At 45.8% G+C, this 17863-nt stretch overlaps 1 protein-coding gene across 1 annotated transcript in view; it reads left to right on the top strand.

The window, feature by feature from the left end:
- LOC119442503 (gelsolin, cytoplasmic-like) overlaps positions 1-17863 on the top strand; it is a 104472-nt gene that overhangs the window by 7725 nt on the left and 78884 nt on the right. The window contains 1 exon segment of the mRNA XM_037707405.2: positions 9806-9880. Within this exon segment, the coding sequence (XP_037563333.1) occupies positions 9806-9880 (75 nt within the window).

The following is a 17863-nucleotide window of genomic DNA, read 5'->3' as shown; positions in this document are numbered from 1 at the left end:
AACTGTCCACGTGGGTACTGTCACACAGTCTGAAAAGGCATCATGTATAGTCATGCACAGTGTCAATGTCTTACTAATACATTCGACGTCACACAGTGCACATTCCCAACTTGTCGCATAGTCCGATGTCTCTTAAATAAGGAAGTAGCGCCTCTATAGCGGCTCGCGTTGGTGTTCGTGTAGCCCAGTTTCCAAGAATTTTAACTTTCCGTGAGGAGGCGCTTGTCCAGTTGGTCCAGCGTGGCTGAGATCACTGCTCTTTGCGGATTGCAACGAGGGCACTCGCAAAGAAGATGCGCGATTATTTCTCGGCACCCGCTGAAGTCACAAAGTGGGCTATTGGCCATTCCGATCGTAAGGGAGTACGCTATCCGTGCGCTATCCTTGAAAGTCAGCCGGTGGTCAGCCGTAACCGGCAAAAAGAACTCCTCTCTCTCCCGAATTGGTGCTTCGGCTTTGCGACTACTTTGCTGATTGCTCTGGTTCCTCCCCGTCCCTTTTCCTCAGTGTAGAGTAGCAGGCCGGAGCAAGTTACAGCTCAGGCCGACCTCTCTGCCTTTCTGTAAATAAATTTCTCTCTCTTTCTCACTCTGATTCCTGACATATGTTTGATTAGTTCTTGTAATAATTTTATTACAATGAAGAGACGCTTGAGGCACTGTTAGCAGCAGAATATCAAAATTTCAAGGTGTCTTGCCGCTGCACGATAGCAACATTGTACGCTCTAGAAACCACAATCACGTAATAGTTTGAACGGGTGCACTAAGCGCGAAAAACTGCGGCAGAGGTAACAGGTTTAAGGCAGCATGAATAGCAGTACAACCGGGACAAAATCACAAAAGCACACTCTTCCCGATGATTGAAATATTCCACAAATAAATCGTTTGACTGCGGCTCTCTCTCAAGCACTAGTTACATTAATTTCGATTGTTTCAATTTCAAGTATGATACAACCCGACAACACACATTACACCTAGCAAAACTTGATCGGACACCACCTGGGTCTATAAAAGTACATACACCCTGTAAAACTGGCGCAGTCCTGCTGTCTGCAACATGCCATATCGCAGGAAAGACGGATTGGGAAGTATACGTCTAATGTAGAAATACTTTGCAAGCAACAAGTTTGATGAGGCGACCTTGTGGCGTTATATTATACTCACTCTGTATAGTATTCCACAATTTACAGGCACCTAGCGAGTCAGATATGGGCTGAGGGCCTTCGATGCAGTCACCGAACAGGCAAATCAAATGTACGGGACAAAAGAAAAGGTCGTTCACCGCTCCACATCAACCAGTGTTAAAAAAAAAATGTTTGTAAATCTAATGGTGGACTTCACTATCGATTTGGACAGTAGACAGTAGATCGTTTCTGCTTAGTTGCTGAGGACACTTCCTAGTGGGGTAGACCCGGTTCGAAATGGCACGCCCTGGGCCGCGATGTTACAGCGATTCCTTCTCCGATGATATTCCTTTTCGCACTTTTCGCGCGTTGTCCGTGGTCAGAGCGACGTCCCGCTCGCGTTATCAAAGCGATCAGCCGGCCGTAAACTGTGGATGATAACGGTGGCATATAATCGAGCGGCAGGCATCGCTACAAAATCGTGGCCCTGTCGACAGATTCGGAGCAAGGGCCGTATTTTGTAACGATCCACTCCATTTCCCATTCTTCTTCTTCTTCTTCATATTTGTCGCGCCTAGTGGCCGGTCCTTGCGGTAACGGGACTACCGCGCGGCATCGTCTGAGCTAATGAGGAAGGGTGAAACGGAATCGAGAATGAAATGAATCGTTACAAAATAGCCCCAGCCTTCTTAAAAATAAGCGTGACGCCGCACCGAGTGTGTTCGTCACTCGTGGAGGCACCGAAAGATATGCTACGAATTGATCAGTGAAATCCGTCACGAAATAAAGTCCAACCGGGGAGCTATAGGAGAGAGCCAGAGTATATACGAGTAGTAGATCGATCGCTGCATCGAAGTCAATGGCGCCGCGATATTGACACGCGGCGTGTCGCTCACGCGTCGCTAACGGGCGCGACAGTCCCTTTGAGCGGCAGCGCGGGCTAGCTCTTGCCGCTCGACGTGGCGGGCGTGCGCTGCCTTCCGCCAAGACGTTGTCCGGAGAAGGGGGGTGGTTGGGGGAGGCGTGATCCAATCGTTTTTGTGCGACCTGAAATGGGCGGCAAGTGCAACGCGAGGGCCCGCGCCTGCGAACAATTTGCGGCTCGGAGCCGCATTTGCGTTTCTCTCTCTCCTTCTCGGGCCCGCATATAGTACGCAGCTGCGGCATTTTTTTTTTTTTTTTTTTTTACATCTTTCTTTCGGGCGCAGGACGCGCCGCGGCGTCAGTGCTTCGAGGAACCGCAGCGCGCTTGCGCTGCGTCGATGTGTGATGCTATGTAGGGCAAGTACGGCCACTAGGAACGAAAGACTAGAAAATGTGAATGGAAGAGTTGAGGAGGTGTGCGAGGAAAGGACAAGACGAAGAGCAGAGGAAAAGGTCGAGAATATGAAAAAAAAAAAGAAATGAAAAAGAAAAGAAAGAGACCCCTTCCCCCTCCCTGCCTGCTTCTTCTTGAAGAGAGTCGGTGACGGCTGTTGGATGCAGTCGTTATGCTCGCTCGCGCATTGCTCGGAAGACGAGCAAGCACCTGTTCGGGCTTTCAAGAAAACTGGCGGAGAAGCGCGTACTTTACGACGCCCCGCGCTCTGGGAGGACGGTTGTCCCCCCTCCATGAGAGCGCAGTTGAATGCTAGAGCCTCGCCTTGGGAGTGCACGCGCGCGTGTGTACGCAAGGAAATGCTTGTTCTTCTACCATATAGAGGTATAGTGAAGCGGAAATCGCGTTTTGACGTTCGAGTTTCCAATTAACGACTGGGGGTGCAATGAGAGGGGTCCCTCAGTTACAAGAAGTATATACTATATACGTAAATTTGTTGTCACTTCTACAAGCTGTAAAATACGCCGAGTACTCCAGTCGTCTGAGAATAATGAGCGATGACAGTGACGCACTCGGGAATTGATTCAAGATTAGTTAGCCATTCATACGATAAGTCAGGGTATGATTGTATTGCGCTAAGTCAGGGGTTCTCCAATGCGAATCTGAAAAGTTGAATGCGCAGCTTGTGTCTAGAATTTCGCCTGCATCGATGCATGCGACCAGATGCGGACGTGCGCCTCATATGTCGGCTCATGACCGAATGGGTTAGTGTGTTACGTCTTGTTTGACAGAAAATGCTTGGAAAAATAAATATCACTATATAACTTAATAAGCACTGCCGAGGAGACCCGGCTGCGTGTTCTCTGTGCTCTTAGTATCTAAAGAGCTACCTGCAGTATGCTAGACGCTTTTCGTGGTCACTCGAAATGAATGAATGAATTCTCTACACTCATGTTGCACGTGATACGCGTTGTATAGCGTTTCGCAAATGTTGAGCTTGCGGTAACGTATGTCGTCGGCAGTGTTGTGCATATTTCGTGTCCCAAACTCATGAAATGTCTTGTAATACCAATTGGTAACAGTTATGGCTTCTTGCAGGTATAGTTTCGCTTTCTTTCTTTTTCGCGTACACGCATTTCGAAAGACAGTCCCGCACACTGTTCAACATCGTGTGTGGTTCTACTCAGACGCTCATAGCCAAGAATCGAAGAGTCAAATTAGCTATGCGTAGAGCATGCTAGAAGGACTTCACGCATCCTGTCTTGCGTTCCACGTCGACGGTTTCTTCCTGTAAACGTCCGCTGCTGCGAATAACGAAGCTATTACCGTGCACCTTTCCATTGTACGCGAGCACATCGCTCACCTTTCAACGAGGAGAAGCCAACGTTGCGCTAAGTTGCACACTACCACGTGAAATGCTTCACGAAAGAGGGGACAACAGCACCGTGTATGCGGTACGTTCATATACTCGCGTTGTATTCTCCTGGCAAAGGCGAGGGCAGCTCCACAGCGGTCAAGCGTGACTGCGCGAGCAGCTCGATCGAATCCACTTGAGAAAGAGCAAGCACCGGCGGATGGAACATTACTCGCCGTGACACGCCGTTTTCTGTGCGACTGCGCATAACACTATGTGCGACGTATCCGTTCATTATTTATCCACACACCCACGCGACTCGCAACTGTTGACAGTCGCAGGATGCATCGCTCGCGGTCGCTCGACTCTTTTAAAACTCGTTCGTCGCCTGAGTAGAGGTATGCTCGCATATAAACAGCGTCGAGAACCACGCTTCAATTGAAATTTAATGTACGCCATCACGAACCGAGACTGAGTTATGCAGTTTTCGCAACTGTCGATGATAGAAGAGAGAGAGAAAGAGAGAGAGAGAGAGTTAGCTCGACTGAAGCTCTAAGAAAGTGTATGCGCGTGGGTTTCTTGCACTCGGCCACCAACCACCCCATCATCGCTCCATCGCTCGCTTGCTCGCTCGCTGACCCGCTCACGGTGCCGTTCATCGCCCAAAAACAATAGACGAGAGACGCACTAAAGACGCTGAGCTCTTTCGTCGAGTTCAGCTGAAGAGGTGAACAGGATTTCATCATCGACAGGGCGACGTGCACGCATGGCGAGGTGTTCGTCGGTCGCTGGCGCTGCCAAGTCGGTATAGCAGAGCCCGAATCATATCACTTCCTTTTTCTTCTTTTCTTTTCTTTTTAACGTTGTGCGCGTGTCATATATAGACAGCGAGACATTACATAACCCCGGTACATACCGGAGGCATCATTCTACCTTCAGACAAGCTTTCAGCTTCGGCGCCAAATGTTGGCCACGTCCGCATAGGTTTACTAATTTTTGCGTAATGCATGCGTGCACGAGAAAGGCGTAATTCTCCTCATGGCGAAAGTGCGACGAAATTATTTTGACGAAGTTTTCTTCGTATCAGACATGCGCTACAGACGTAAAGCGAATTTTGAGAAGTTAATTATAAAGCACACTTAAGCTAATTATCTACTTAACGAGCGCACTCAGGCGCACTCTAGCGCACTCGACAACGTCCGGTCCTGATGTTGAAGGCCGGGTTTCCGGTGTGTCACGTGCTTTAATTTTGCGCATTTTCGGAAGCATTTTACATGTACATGGCGGCACGTTGCAGCGCGAAATGATATCTATTTTAAGTCGTAGCTTGCGTGGCAGTAAGAAATTATTCTACGTGTTGACTTGTGGGAGGTAACTAATAGGATAGTTTCCTACTTCTGCGCAAGTTCCTCTCCTTGCGGGAGTTTGCGCGTTCAGCTGTATTTGACCACCGGATGCGAAGCGTGTGTATTGTGTGTGTTTAGGTGTGTTTTACTTTCTTTTGTCACTCTGTCAAACTGAAGCCACACGCAGTGCCATCCGTTTATCTGTAACGGATATCAATCAATCAATCAATCAATCAATCAATCAAGTAGTTTACCTCTTATGCGTGACATAACAACAATTCGCAAGTGAAATGAAAACAGATGGCGACAAGATAGAGAGAAAAAAAAAGAAAGACGGTAAAGGAAAGGGGGGTGGTTATGTTATCCGCCGAAGTAATATTATCTGCTACCATGCGCATGGTAAAGGGACTGTACGGATGAAAAGATAAAGGCGGAGGGAAAGGACTTAATTATATGCCGATGCGTTACCTCAGTACTTCTTTCACATAACCTAGTCGTCTTTAAAAAATGGACCAGGGTTTTTAGAGCTTGCTCTGCAGTCGATCGAGGCGAGTAGCCTAGAGGTCTATATTCCAAAAGCGGACGGCTGCTCAGCATATCAAGGACAGAGGTGAGCGCCCGTCTCTGTTCGCGCGATCTGGTGCAGCCACAGACGAGATGTTCGATTGTTTATCACAGCCACATACTTCGCAAGCTGGGCTGTCTGTAATGTCATTGTGTTGGAGGCAAATGCTTCTAATCACTTCGTAGTCCTTCAGTCTTCCAGCTTTGTTCTTGGGCATGTCGTAATGTGTGCACATTAGAAAATACGCCAGAAGCTATTGCATTTGAAGGCCTGAAGTAAATACGGTATCAAGGCAAATGTGCAGCGTTTATAAAGAAAGAAGTGCCATAGCACGTCTGACACATTCGTTGAGAACGGTAGTATATATGTGTATGATGTCTTACGCGATAGGCTATTGTTAGTAGAGTGGCCTGCAACGCCGAAATATTCATTAAGTGTACACTTTTGCAACGCTGTGAGATTTTGGTGTCACTAAAGTGAAGACTTCTTGTTCGTTTCTGTTTAGGAAAAGCACAATGTTTATCCATTGTCATTCTACATGTTTGCTGCTACTTAACGGTTTTATTTTTTCTTGATATTCTTCAGTTCTGCGCATGAAATCGAACACTGCATCCTGGAAGTCTTATTACGTCGTGGTCCCTCTAGAGCAATGGCGATATACTGGCACCGCAATACCTTTGAAAATTCGTTGAGACGTTCAAATTTTAGGCCTTGACTTCAGTTTACAGGAACGTGGAGGCTTTTATCCGTGATCCTAGTTGTGTGTAGCTCGGAATACGTTTACATAGGGTAAAGCCGCGATCCTTTATTGTTGTTAGGAGTGAGTGAGCGAGCGAGCGAGCGAGCGAGTGAGTGAGTGAGTGAGTGAGTGAGTGAGTGAGTGAGTGAGTGAGTGAGTGAGTGAGTGAGTGAGTGAGTGAGTGGGTGAGTGGGTGAGTGGGTGAGTGAGTGAGTGAGTGAGTGAGTGAGTGAGTGAGTGAGTGAGTGAGTGAGTGAGTGAGTTTGTGAGAGAACATGCCCACGTGCGTGCGTTGCCGGAGCTCGCACGATTTGCGTTGCAGATATGTTAGCTGAAATCGAAACAAGGAATATGTATGTTCCCATAGTTCCACGTTGTCTCTGTGTGAATGTACGCCTCCAGCCCTCCACTGGTCAACCTCCACTATAGTATGCGTCCAACCCTCCACTCGCGTCATCACGACCGCTAGGACTTATTTCCTTTGAAAACGTTATGGCCGTTCGTGACGAACCACCCAAACATAAATTCTCAGAATGAACTGACTTCCATGTGCTTTGCTCGATTATTTCTAGCTATCGTCGCAATTTTTTGAGAAGCGTGAACTGCAGTTGCGCAACGTGTCGCAACCACGTCGCCGACACCACGTCAAAAGGTTTCCTGCTGAGTCCTTCCACAAACACTGCGCCCAGAGTATACAGCGGCCCGCAAATGAGCACTTATCTACAATACGGGCTCAATAATGTACTGTTACGAACTAGACAGCAGAGAGCTGTTAAACAGAAAGGATACAACGAGGAAGTTCGGCAGGCGAAATAAGGTCCACATCCTCGCTTATCGATAGCTGCGGCCATTGTACTAAGCAGAACAGTGGGTGTGTGAAGCGAATCACGCGTTGCGCCGCAAACCGAAAGGACGCTGCCACTCGACGGAAATAGGATATCCCTTGCACTAAAAGGGCGTCGAGCACGCCGCCCCATCCTGCGCCGCCGACGCAAAGAACTCGCACAGATGTGGTGACCTACCCTAACGCACACCGGACGCCCAGTTTCCTTCCCTTTTTTTTTTCTTTCATTTCTTCCTTTTTCTTCTTTTACTCGACCATCGCGAGATCGAGTGGGTGTGGTTCGTCCCCGGAGCCACCACGGGCCAGCGAAAGCGCGACTTCTCTCATCGCCGTGTTTGTTTCCATAGGCGAACGTAAACAAAAGCGCGCGAAGAAACGATGGCGCCGCGGTGGCTTCGCTGTAAATTGTTTTGGTCTTTCTCCAACACAGACATCGACCCAACCCGCCGCGAGTTGTTTTGACGAGCTGAGCAGGCATTGCCTCGTGGTTCCCTTCACACGTTGTTTTATACATCGTGCAAGAAGTTTTGCTATATATATATATATATATATATATATATATATATATATATATATATATATATATATATATATATATATATATATATATATATATATATATATATGTGAGTTATCCACGATTTCGATGCATGTCCAATTAGTTCATATAACAAATTATTAGCGTGTATCATTCGCCGTGGCGTGACGATATCCTTTCGTTCAGGGCCTTGTTTTGCTCACGAAGTCGTGCTGTATACCGAAATACGTGTTGGAATGAGGTATAGGGTCATGATATAGATGACTTTCATCCCAAAGTTCATCACTTAGTCAGGGAGCACGTAAGGAACATGTTGTCCAACGCCCGCTTTCTTTGTCAGAGTGTTAAATTGAAGAAGTTGAGGGCCTAAACTTGGAGTGTAAAACGTATTGAGTCATATTATGCGCCTTTTATGTTAGTTCTGCTGCGGCGAAATTGACCACCAAGAGAATGAAGGTAATATAAAGCCTATTAATATATATATATATATATATATATATATATATATATATATATATATATATATATATATATAAACAAAATCAGAGCTCTGCTTATGTTCATTGCAAATAATATCAAGCACCAGAATCACGACACAGATTGCTCTCGGTTTTCTTAAAAAATGTATATAGAAGGAAAACATAATGCATTTAACGTGCAAATTTACCGAGCCGTAATACAGCTATAAATGTGTAGCATACCAACAGGTGCGAGCAGCGGCTATTACTAAGCGCAGGTGTTCCAAAGACCAGAAATACTCCACTTAAGTTAGAAAAAAAAAAAAACTAAGAAAAAAAAAACTAGCAGATTCTAAAGACAAATGTCGAGAACGATGCAGTACATCGATAGGGTAGATCAATTTCAGTTTGCAATAACGCGCTTCGAAGCAAAGCAAAGGCGTGATACGCATGGCGCCTGACCCTTCGTGATAAGGTTGCGTTTAGTTTGTTTAGTATTCTTTCATGCCGTGGTTGGGTCACTGTTTCCTCGCGTGTTTCCTGTCACTTTGTGTAATACACTGAGCCAGCTCATTCAGGATACCGAGAAGATCGACATTACTATGGTGGTGTCACGTGTTTGTTGTAGAGTGGTGTGAAAATCAAAGCTTCGCTGCAATACTTGAACAGTTTACCTTTGACAAAATAAATAAATAAATAAATAAATAAATAAATAAATAAATAAATAAATAAATAAATAAATAAATAAATAAATAAATAAATAAATAAATAAATAAATAAATAAATAAAAGAAATTGTTAACTCGCTTAGAACAGCAAAACAGCAGGTCCTGTGGCATTGCTGGGCCCCGAAATATTCGCGTCGAATGAACGTAATGCAGCGCAAGCTGCACCGCGTACACCACAGGTTCCATTGCATCACCTCATTAGAAAGAAGTGAATAGACACTAGACGATGCGTCTTCCTGCGCCTCAATTAAGGGGCACAAGCTGTTGTTGGGAGGTGTGACGAATTTTCGTTTAAAGGTGTGGCGCGTTAATCATACTTCCTTCTATTAACATCTCAATAATCCTCCACTACTTCTCAAAGTTGATATTCTTGCGGTGGCTTTTAAACAGTTCGTTTTCGTTTTCTTCTCCGATGACCGCTGCTTTATGACGTTTTACCGGAATTTTACAAAAATATTCACCGGCTTCGTGGGAGTGAAATAGACGAAACACGGGCAAACTGGAAGCCAGCGTAGAACGCGTGCGATGCACGCGTGCGGGAAACATGTACGACCTGAAAAGAATGAAGCTCAAAACGGAAACACGTGCAGCCGCGTCTGTCGTTCTGAAGGGACTGACGCGGAAAGCTTTGACGATGACCGCGTGTGGGCCCACCTGTTGGATGCACAAGACCAAACGCTCGTCCGACGTCGAAAAACTCTCTTGACGATTCTTGCATTGTTTGTCGTCTGTAGATGCGCTCTCGTGTCTGCGTCTCATTCTCTTCAATGCTTCTTCTCTTTTGGTTTTGCAGAAGCTGGAAGTGAAGCCTGTCGACCCCAAGTTGTACGGAAGTTTCTACTCGGGAGACTCGTACATTGTCCTCCACGTGAGTGCCTAGGCATGTTTCTCGGTTGATGCATGTGGAAGTTGGTCACAGGACATTATTACATTCTGTGTTACGCAGTGCATAGCTGCACCTTTACTAACCATTGGCTGTATTTTCGGGCATCCAGTGGCAATTGACACCGCCAAATAACTATTGTACCATGGCTGCCTCCACGGTCTAATGACTTCCATGTCTTTCTTGGTTTTTTTTCGTTGTTCTTCTATAAAATACAGTTAACCAATTCAGTCGCGAATTATGACTGAGTGTTCTCAAGGCCTCCGAATTCATGCACTTTTCTGGAAGCACGAAGCAAACTAATGAAGGAAAAATATTTGAACGCGTAACATGAATATTTAGGTCACGTCAGGCCAGAAGTCATAATTACATTAAAATGAGTACGGATATTCACCACTTATAGATGATACGTTAGTTTTATGAGAAAAAAAAAACACCCTGAAATATTTGGGTACAAATAGATTCGATGATTAATATTGAGAATATTGAGAATGTTTTTTGGCGCAAGAAAGGAAACTAATTAATATCATAGATACAGACTAACACGTTGAACATTTCGTCAAACCTAGTAGTGCTTAAAGTACCATTGTTTTGCATCATGCTCCGCACTAAAGTTACTTATTATTATTATTTTTTTGGTTAACAGTAGGTTACGCTTACATCCAGCGCCATATGGCGTTCATCCTGTCGTCACCAGTATAGAAACGTGCAAAAGCATGTTGCTTCTTCATATGGACCCCCCACCCCCCACGTTGAAAGAGATAAATATATGGATTTTTATGGACGCATCCCTTACTTTATCTCTTACGCATCTCCACCTTTCATTGAACTAAAACGAATTAGTGAAAAAAATCAGAGGGCTTCAGTCAAGAACGCCGCCAAATATTTTGCTACAGTTCGTGATGGCGATTCTCTGCACTGTGATTTTGACCTAATGATGACGGCTCGTATCACTACTGTTCAAACGAAGTTGAAGCGCAAATTGTTCGTGCTGGCACTTCGATGTTGCGCGTGATTTCATCGCGGTAGCTGCGTCGACATCGTTCCCACCACAAAGCACACGGTCTTCACACATAACCGCTTATTGAAATATTAGACGCTCCGTCATTAGATTGATAGACTGCTAAGCCAGGAAAGCTGGCTTCCTCAAAGATATCGAATTATCTGTGCTTCGTGTACCCAACTCACCTTATGCCTTCAAATATCTTAATCTCACCAGTCTATCTGAACCTGTAGAAGGGAAACAGAGAGGCTCGATTTTTGTTCATCACGACCATGTAAAGCAAACAGGCAATGAAACCAACGAAAGCATAGGACTAATTAGCTATGGTTGAAATTGAAATATAGAAAATAATGAAGAAAAGAGAAACGAAAGTGGACGAAAAGATGAGTTGTCACCGGTGAGGACCGGACCCACAGCCTTCGCATTACGCGTGTCACACGCTCCACCGCTTTTCTGTTAGTTGGCGACCGTTCCGTTATTGTAATTCTGTGCCATTCTGTTAATCTATAGACACTCCGCATCAACTGTCCAAGCGCTCCATTTCTCTGAACCTTCATCAATGTCCTTTTGTGCTCGCTTAAACGCCTTCGACCCCTTCCTCAACCGTGTACACGTCTGACTCGGCCATGCATGTTGCTGCGTCTAACCATCGAACTGCGGCCTTCGAAGGCCAGACAAACATCGGAGCGCATGTACGTAGGCCGGCAACCATTCTGGGTAACAAGAATGCGAGCCAGAGTACACTTTTGTCTGCGCGGCAGCTGACACAATTCTCTAAAGCTGGCGAGGTGTGGCTCCGCCCGCGGGAGTCGCGGGCCTGCCTTTGCGACAGTCACAGCCTCTCGCGGGGCGGATGCGTCAGCCAGGACGCGACCAGAATTCGTTAAGACGTCGTAAGTCGGGACGACGGTCGAGTCGACGCTATCTCGTTCTCCACACGCAATTGCGTTCGGTGAGTCGGCGCTATTGGGCTGCCGCGAGCAGACGGCATACACACGGACGACGCTTGCACCGCTGAGCGGGGTACGTTCCTCCGTGAACGGCGGTCTCAACGGCGGTTTTCTTAAACTGCGATTTGGGGCCGTACGTTTACGAAGACCTTGGGCAAATATGCCCGCAGGTAGAGAGCATTGTGCCCCGAAGGTTAGCACTGGCGTGATACAAGATAAGGCCGATACGAGGATGGCAACAAAGAAACTTGATAGGGTGCTTACTAACACGCTGCAACAGAAAACAAACAGGCGTAACGCTAAGGAGTCGGAAGAGGGCAGTATGGATTTCAGAGCAAACGTGGATAGATGATGTTCTAGCTAAGCTTAAGAGGAGTAAATGCAGTTAGGCAGATTGCATTATGCATCCGTGAATGTGGAAGTTGGTCCAAGGAGATTATACTCTGTGTTTCGCTTTGCATAACAACGCCATTATCAGCCATGCATTAGCAGTGCATTATATGCAGCAAGCGACTACTTGCACAGTCAAGTGACTATTGTACGTTGTTAGAGCAACAGAGTTTGTGTCAAGGAAAAGGAACTTAAAAAAAAAAAAATGAAGGAAGAAGTGTCGGTGGATTGATGAGGCTACGAAATTGGCCGGCTAGTATGAGCTCGGCTAACTTTGGACAGCGGTAATTGGAGATGATTGGGAGAAGTTTTTGTAGTGCGTTAGACTTAAAGCAAGCTGCTACTGATGATAAAAGACGGTTCGCTTTTAAGCGTCAGTAGTAAGAGTTGACGAGAGAAAAGAAAGCTGTTACTTCTGGGCTAAGCTTAAGTTACCCTTTTTTCCCGTAGACAACGTGCTGTGCGGCAACATTTACTGCCATTCTTACGAAGCTTTTCGCCCGTCGACAAATTCACTCGCGTGTAAAACACTTCGTTCGAGCTGCCCCCGGTACCTTCCGTGGTTCTCATGGTCACCACGTTTTTCAACCTCCTCGCTAAAGGTGTGGTTGTGGCGCCATCTCTGAGACACGGGCAGACGGCAGATCAAGGCCATAGCGGCCGGTTTTTCACGGAAACCTTGCACATGGCGCGCGGGGCCTAGCTGGCTTCACCTGCCTCGACAACTCTCGTCTCGGAAAAGAAAAAGCAGTCGTAATGGCTTGATTTTCCGTTCTGTCGGCTTTTCCCTCCATTTCAGTCTTGTTTTTTTTTTCTTTATTCTTTCCGCGCCGCTTTTATTCTGTAGGCTCGCGGGCGTTGTTCGACTATTTTTGGCATTTAGTCGTCAACAATAGCCTGCTCGACGTCCCTTACTTTCGCTGGACTGTCTCTTCACTATAGTCTGTCGTCATTGTTGTCGGAAGGCAAAACATTTTCGCGGATTGTCGTTGCGGAAGTTTGGTGGCAGGAGGCACGAAACAATGCCGTGTTGATGGCAGCTGTCGATACCGAGGTTGCATAATTCAGCTTGGCAGGAGGAAAGCAGCGCTGAGTCGTTTGTGTCTTTTTGTACTGCAATAGAGTTTTGGTCCGAGAGACGTAAACGTTTTGCATGTCCAGAGCAAACATTTCTTCCCTAAGCAAACATTCACTTAGAGAAGACGCGATATAAGTGATATGGTCAGGGGAAGAGGCCCGAGCGTCGCGGATGTAGACTCATATATGAGGTGTGTGTGGTTTCGTATAGGAGGTGTGAATGTACGGAAGTGTACGTGGCGATATTTGTGGCCTGTGCAAAATGCGAACTTCTTCTGTCCTTCTCACCTTTCAGTCGCCTTTCTCCCTTCCCCAATAGATGGCAGCCAATAGGGCTCTCAGCGCTGGTTAACCTCCAAGTCTTTCCCTTATGACCTCTTTCTCTCTCTTGTGACGCAGTCTATACTGGTATCTAGGCTAAAAAAAAAAAAAAAAAAAAAAAAAAAAACACACACACACACAAACACACACGCGCGTGCGCGCGGGCGTCTGTATGAAAGTTTGCGATGAAGCCATGTGAAAGCAACAGAATGGAGGATTGGGCTATTTTGTACATTATTTATTGGAAAACAACTTCGACGAAAAGATCTGTCTGGCTGAATTAAACTTAAAGGTGGTCGAAAACCTCGCCAGCCACGTTCGCAATGGTGGGTCCCGACATTTCGAGGTCGATTCGGTCTCTTCCTTGGGGGCGACTATTCAAGAGGTCATGGGGGGGGGGGGGGGGGGGTTACGTGTTTGTGACCTTTTTGTGTTGCTTTGCCGCGAAATTCCGTGTGGCATGCATGCGAACTAGTTATTATCCCCGTGGACCTTTTGATATTTTCTGTTGGTACTCCCGGCCGGACAGAAGACACACGAACAAGAAGGTGCACAGCACGCCACCATACTCTCAGCTGAAATTTTCCGAGAGAACCACCATACCGGCAAACAAAAGGTTGACTCAGAACGTCAGCAAATAGGGAGTTTTAGTATAGCGGAAAACGCTTATGTTAGCGTAGCGTGCGCCGCAACGCTCACGCAAAGAAAGGCAGCACAACGCGGTACAAGGTAGTGTTTTAGAATAGCGGAACGGAGCAAAACGCTAACGCTAACGTAAATACACTTGGGCGCCATCTCGAGGCGAATACAACAAACATAAAAAAAACATGAGCAAACCCTCTCGTTAAGCCTACTCCGTGGCTAATCGAGAACGTATATCGAAAACAACGTCCATTTGTCACCTGTACGCCACTGTTGAAGCATCATCACACAAATCTAAAGCAAACACGAGCATTAGTGGGGAACGAATGAGCCGAACAGTGCAGACCGACGACTCGATAGATCCGAAGAGGACGGCTCTCGCTTCAACAGGCGCCGCCATCTTGCCCTACGTACGAAATCCCTTGCGTGCGTTAGCGTTGAACGCTATATTCCGGAAATAGCGTACGTACGTAAGAGTTCTGGCTACGTTTAAGTTCTGCGCATGCGCTGTTTGCAGCACGCAACGCAAACGCTAGCGCTAAATCCTTGCGTTTGCTGTTTTCCGCTATACTAAAACTCCACAATATAAAATTCTGGACCTTATACACAGCCACTGTTTCATCAGCACTTGAAACAGTGGCTACATATTAGAGACGAGAATTTTATGCCAGCTGGCGTTTTAAGCTTTACATACTAGTGAAAGACGCACACTCTTGTGTTTCCTTTAGTGGTAGTCTTCTTGGAAAATTTCAGCTGCAAGTTCAGCGTGTTCCTGTGTACTCTTTCTTGTTCTTGCGTTTTGTTATGTTCTCTGGCTTTGCAATTGTTCAGATATGAGTAAGAAGATCACCGAAAGAATGTCGAAGTACTGTGGGTTTTAATTCGTAAACTGCTGCGATATATTCGTGATGTTCCTTCACTATAATTCGCATAGCCTTCAACCACTTCTAAAAATAAACTTGAAAGCGATTATGTAGAACATTCACCCCGATACATAGTCGGAAATCATACGGAATTACGAGGTTGTGGTTTAAGCATACTCCTGCCTTCAGCTTTCGTGAAAATTTACACGAATTTGATCTAGACCATTTTGTCGATACTTATAACAAAAACATTTTTTTTTATGGCGACCGTGAAGTGGTTTTCGAATACCGCGAGTTGACCCAAAAATATAAGATGTAGAATCGATATGCCGACCTATACCACACGATGTCAGACGTCCATCATTTCTTTAATTATTTGAGGAGTGTGTGAGTAGAACTCCTCTTTAATTTTAAGAGGAGTGTATGAGTAGACGGTTATTTTCTCCACTTACAAGGAGATGTCTTCGCCATCTAACCACAGATATATGAATAAAAAATAAATGCCTTTTTTTAATGTTGGTAACATACCAGTCGGCAGTAAGACGCGAGCTGAACTTGTATTTTCTCATCCAATTTTAGACACCACTGTTCTCATCACGGAAGAGCCGATGCATTATAACATGTGTGCCCCAATGTTTGATTCGCCTCGAATTTAAGCAGCAAGTTGTTCTGCAGGCGATGCACGTATATGCGCGCATGATATAAGTAAGCATCAATCTCTATTGCTGTTATATCGGACGTTCTCGACTCAAAGATATATTTTGAAAGCGAGCTCACTGCCCACAATGGCGAGCCCACTGCAACGACCCAGAGTAACGATAAACCGATGTAGAACACTGCGAGGAACACAAAAGCCTGATTGCTTCTGGATGAGGCACAGCGCATCTTCGTCTAATTCGTTAGCGCACTCAAGCAGCGCGGTCAATAAATCTCTGCTGCTACGCGTCGTAAAACAGCGCATGACGCTGACAGAGCTAGACGGCTTGCGTCACCACCGAGTCGGTGCTGTAGAGGTTTGTGCCAAAGATTGGTCTAAATGCCTACACTTACTCTCAGTTCACTCAATGGCGGAATTTCGGAGCATTAAATAAGTTAGGTCGTTTTTTTATCGTATGATGATAAGTGGTTCTTGAGGAAAGGGAAAGGTTAACGCTATCTTCTGCAGCCCTTGAGGGAGCACGGCTCAGCGCCAATCGTATGCGCGCCAATAACTCGGGGTGATATTTTAAGAGTAACACCCTCACTCAGCAAATTGTTTTCAATATTTTATGCAATTTGTCGCGTAGTAAGTTTTTAACACAACGAGGTCGTAGCAGCTGATCAGACGTCATATACAAAAATAACTGCCATATAATAAACTTGTTATGGCTAATAAGCTTTAAGACGATTAACGTAAGACCGCAGGACGGTTCTCGGAGCCATATAGATTCATATATACTATATTCATTTTATGAGTATAGTGTTGAATTCAGATATTATGCTGCGCGGACTGCGCCGGTTCGCAAAAATGAGCTAATTGAATATCTGGGGGTTTTACGTGCCAAAACTACAGCCCGATTATAAGATCCGCCGTGGTGGCTCAGTCATCAGCTAAAAAGACGCTGCGCTGCTGAGCACGAGGTCGCGGAATCGAATCCCGGTGGCGGCGGCCGCATTTCGATGGAGGCGATATGCTAAAACGCCCGTGTGCTTGCGTTGTAGTGCACGTTAAAGAACCCCAGGTGGTCAATTAAATTAATCCGGAGCCCTCCACTACGGCGTGCCTCATAATCAGAACTGGTTTTGCCACGTAAAACCTCAGAAAGAAAAAAAAGAAGAAGATACGATTATGAGACACGCCACAATGGGGGACTCAAGAATAATCTAATACGTTGTGAGCTCTCTCTCCTACATTTGTGAGATGACTTTATGTTCAAATTTGACTTTATTTGTGTCGTGAACTGTTTCAGTGCGTTTACGTCACCTGACTGTCTGATTTTTCCCTTGTTACCTTTCGTTCGCTAAGTGCCGGCTTGTTATGTAATATTTAGTACATACTTATTGTATGAGAAAAGGAGTAGCCGGCGCTGCCTAAAGGCGCCAACATCTCCTGAATACCATGCATTAAAAAATATATTGACCACTGGCTTTTTTTTTTTTTTTTTACGTGTAAATACACGTTACATACATGAGCGTACCGTGCATTTGGATGCAGTTCTTAAAGCAGCCAGATAGCACTTGGTCGGGCGTTAAATGCTACAAATAGTTGCCATATAATGAATCTGTAGTGGCAAATAAGCTTCAAGAAGATTAATGTGATACTGCAGGAGGGTTCTCGGAGCCACCTTTTTTATACTATATCCTGCTTTTCCCTCTTCCTCTAGCCTTGTTTATGGCGGTCTGCTGTTGAATACGAAGACACGCTTTCGACTCTCTTACGCGTAAGACGAATTGCGGAAGAGCTTTTATGCAAGAAAGGCCTATGCAATGGAATATCAGTACAAGTTCAGTGACCACGAGTGGTCAGTATTGATGAGGGTGTCCCCCATTGAATTGCTATCTGAGGCGTTAAACACCACAATCTAAATAAAATAATTGCTATGCCCACGTACGTGCAGCCTGCGTCAAAAGCTTGGAAACCGCTCCGCCAGTGCTGTCGTTTTCTGTGGCAGAGTTCCTGGGGCACACCAAGTCCGGCGAAGCTCATGAGAGGAACGAGCCATTTTGCTCTGAAGTTCTGGGC

This window comes from Dermacentor silvarum, chromosome 2, assembly GCF_013339745.2.
Source record: "Dermacentor silvarum isolate Dsil-2018 chromosome 2, BIME_Dsil_1.4, whole genome shotgun sequence".
Taxonomy (NCBI): domain Eukaryota; kingdom Metazoa; phylum Arthropoda; class Arachnida; order Ixodida; family Ixodidae; genus Dermacentor; species Dermacentor silvarum.
The sequence above is the reverse complement of the archived record's forward strand: the minus strand, read 5'-3'. Positions and strand labels throughout refer to the sequence as shown.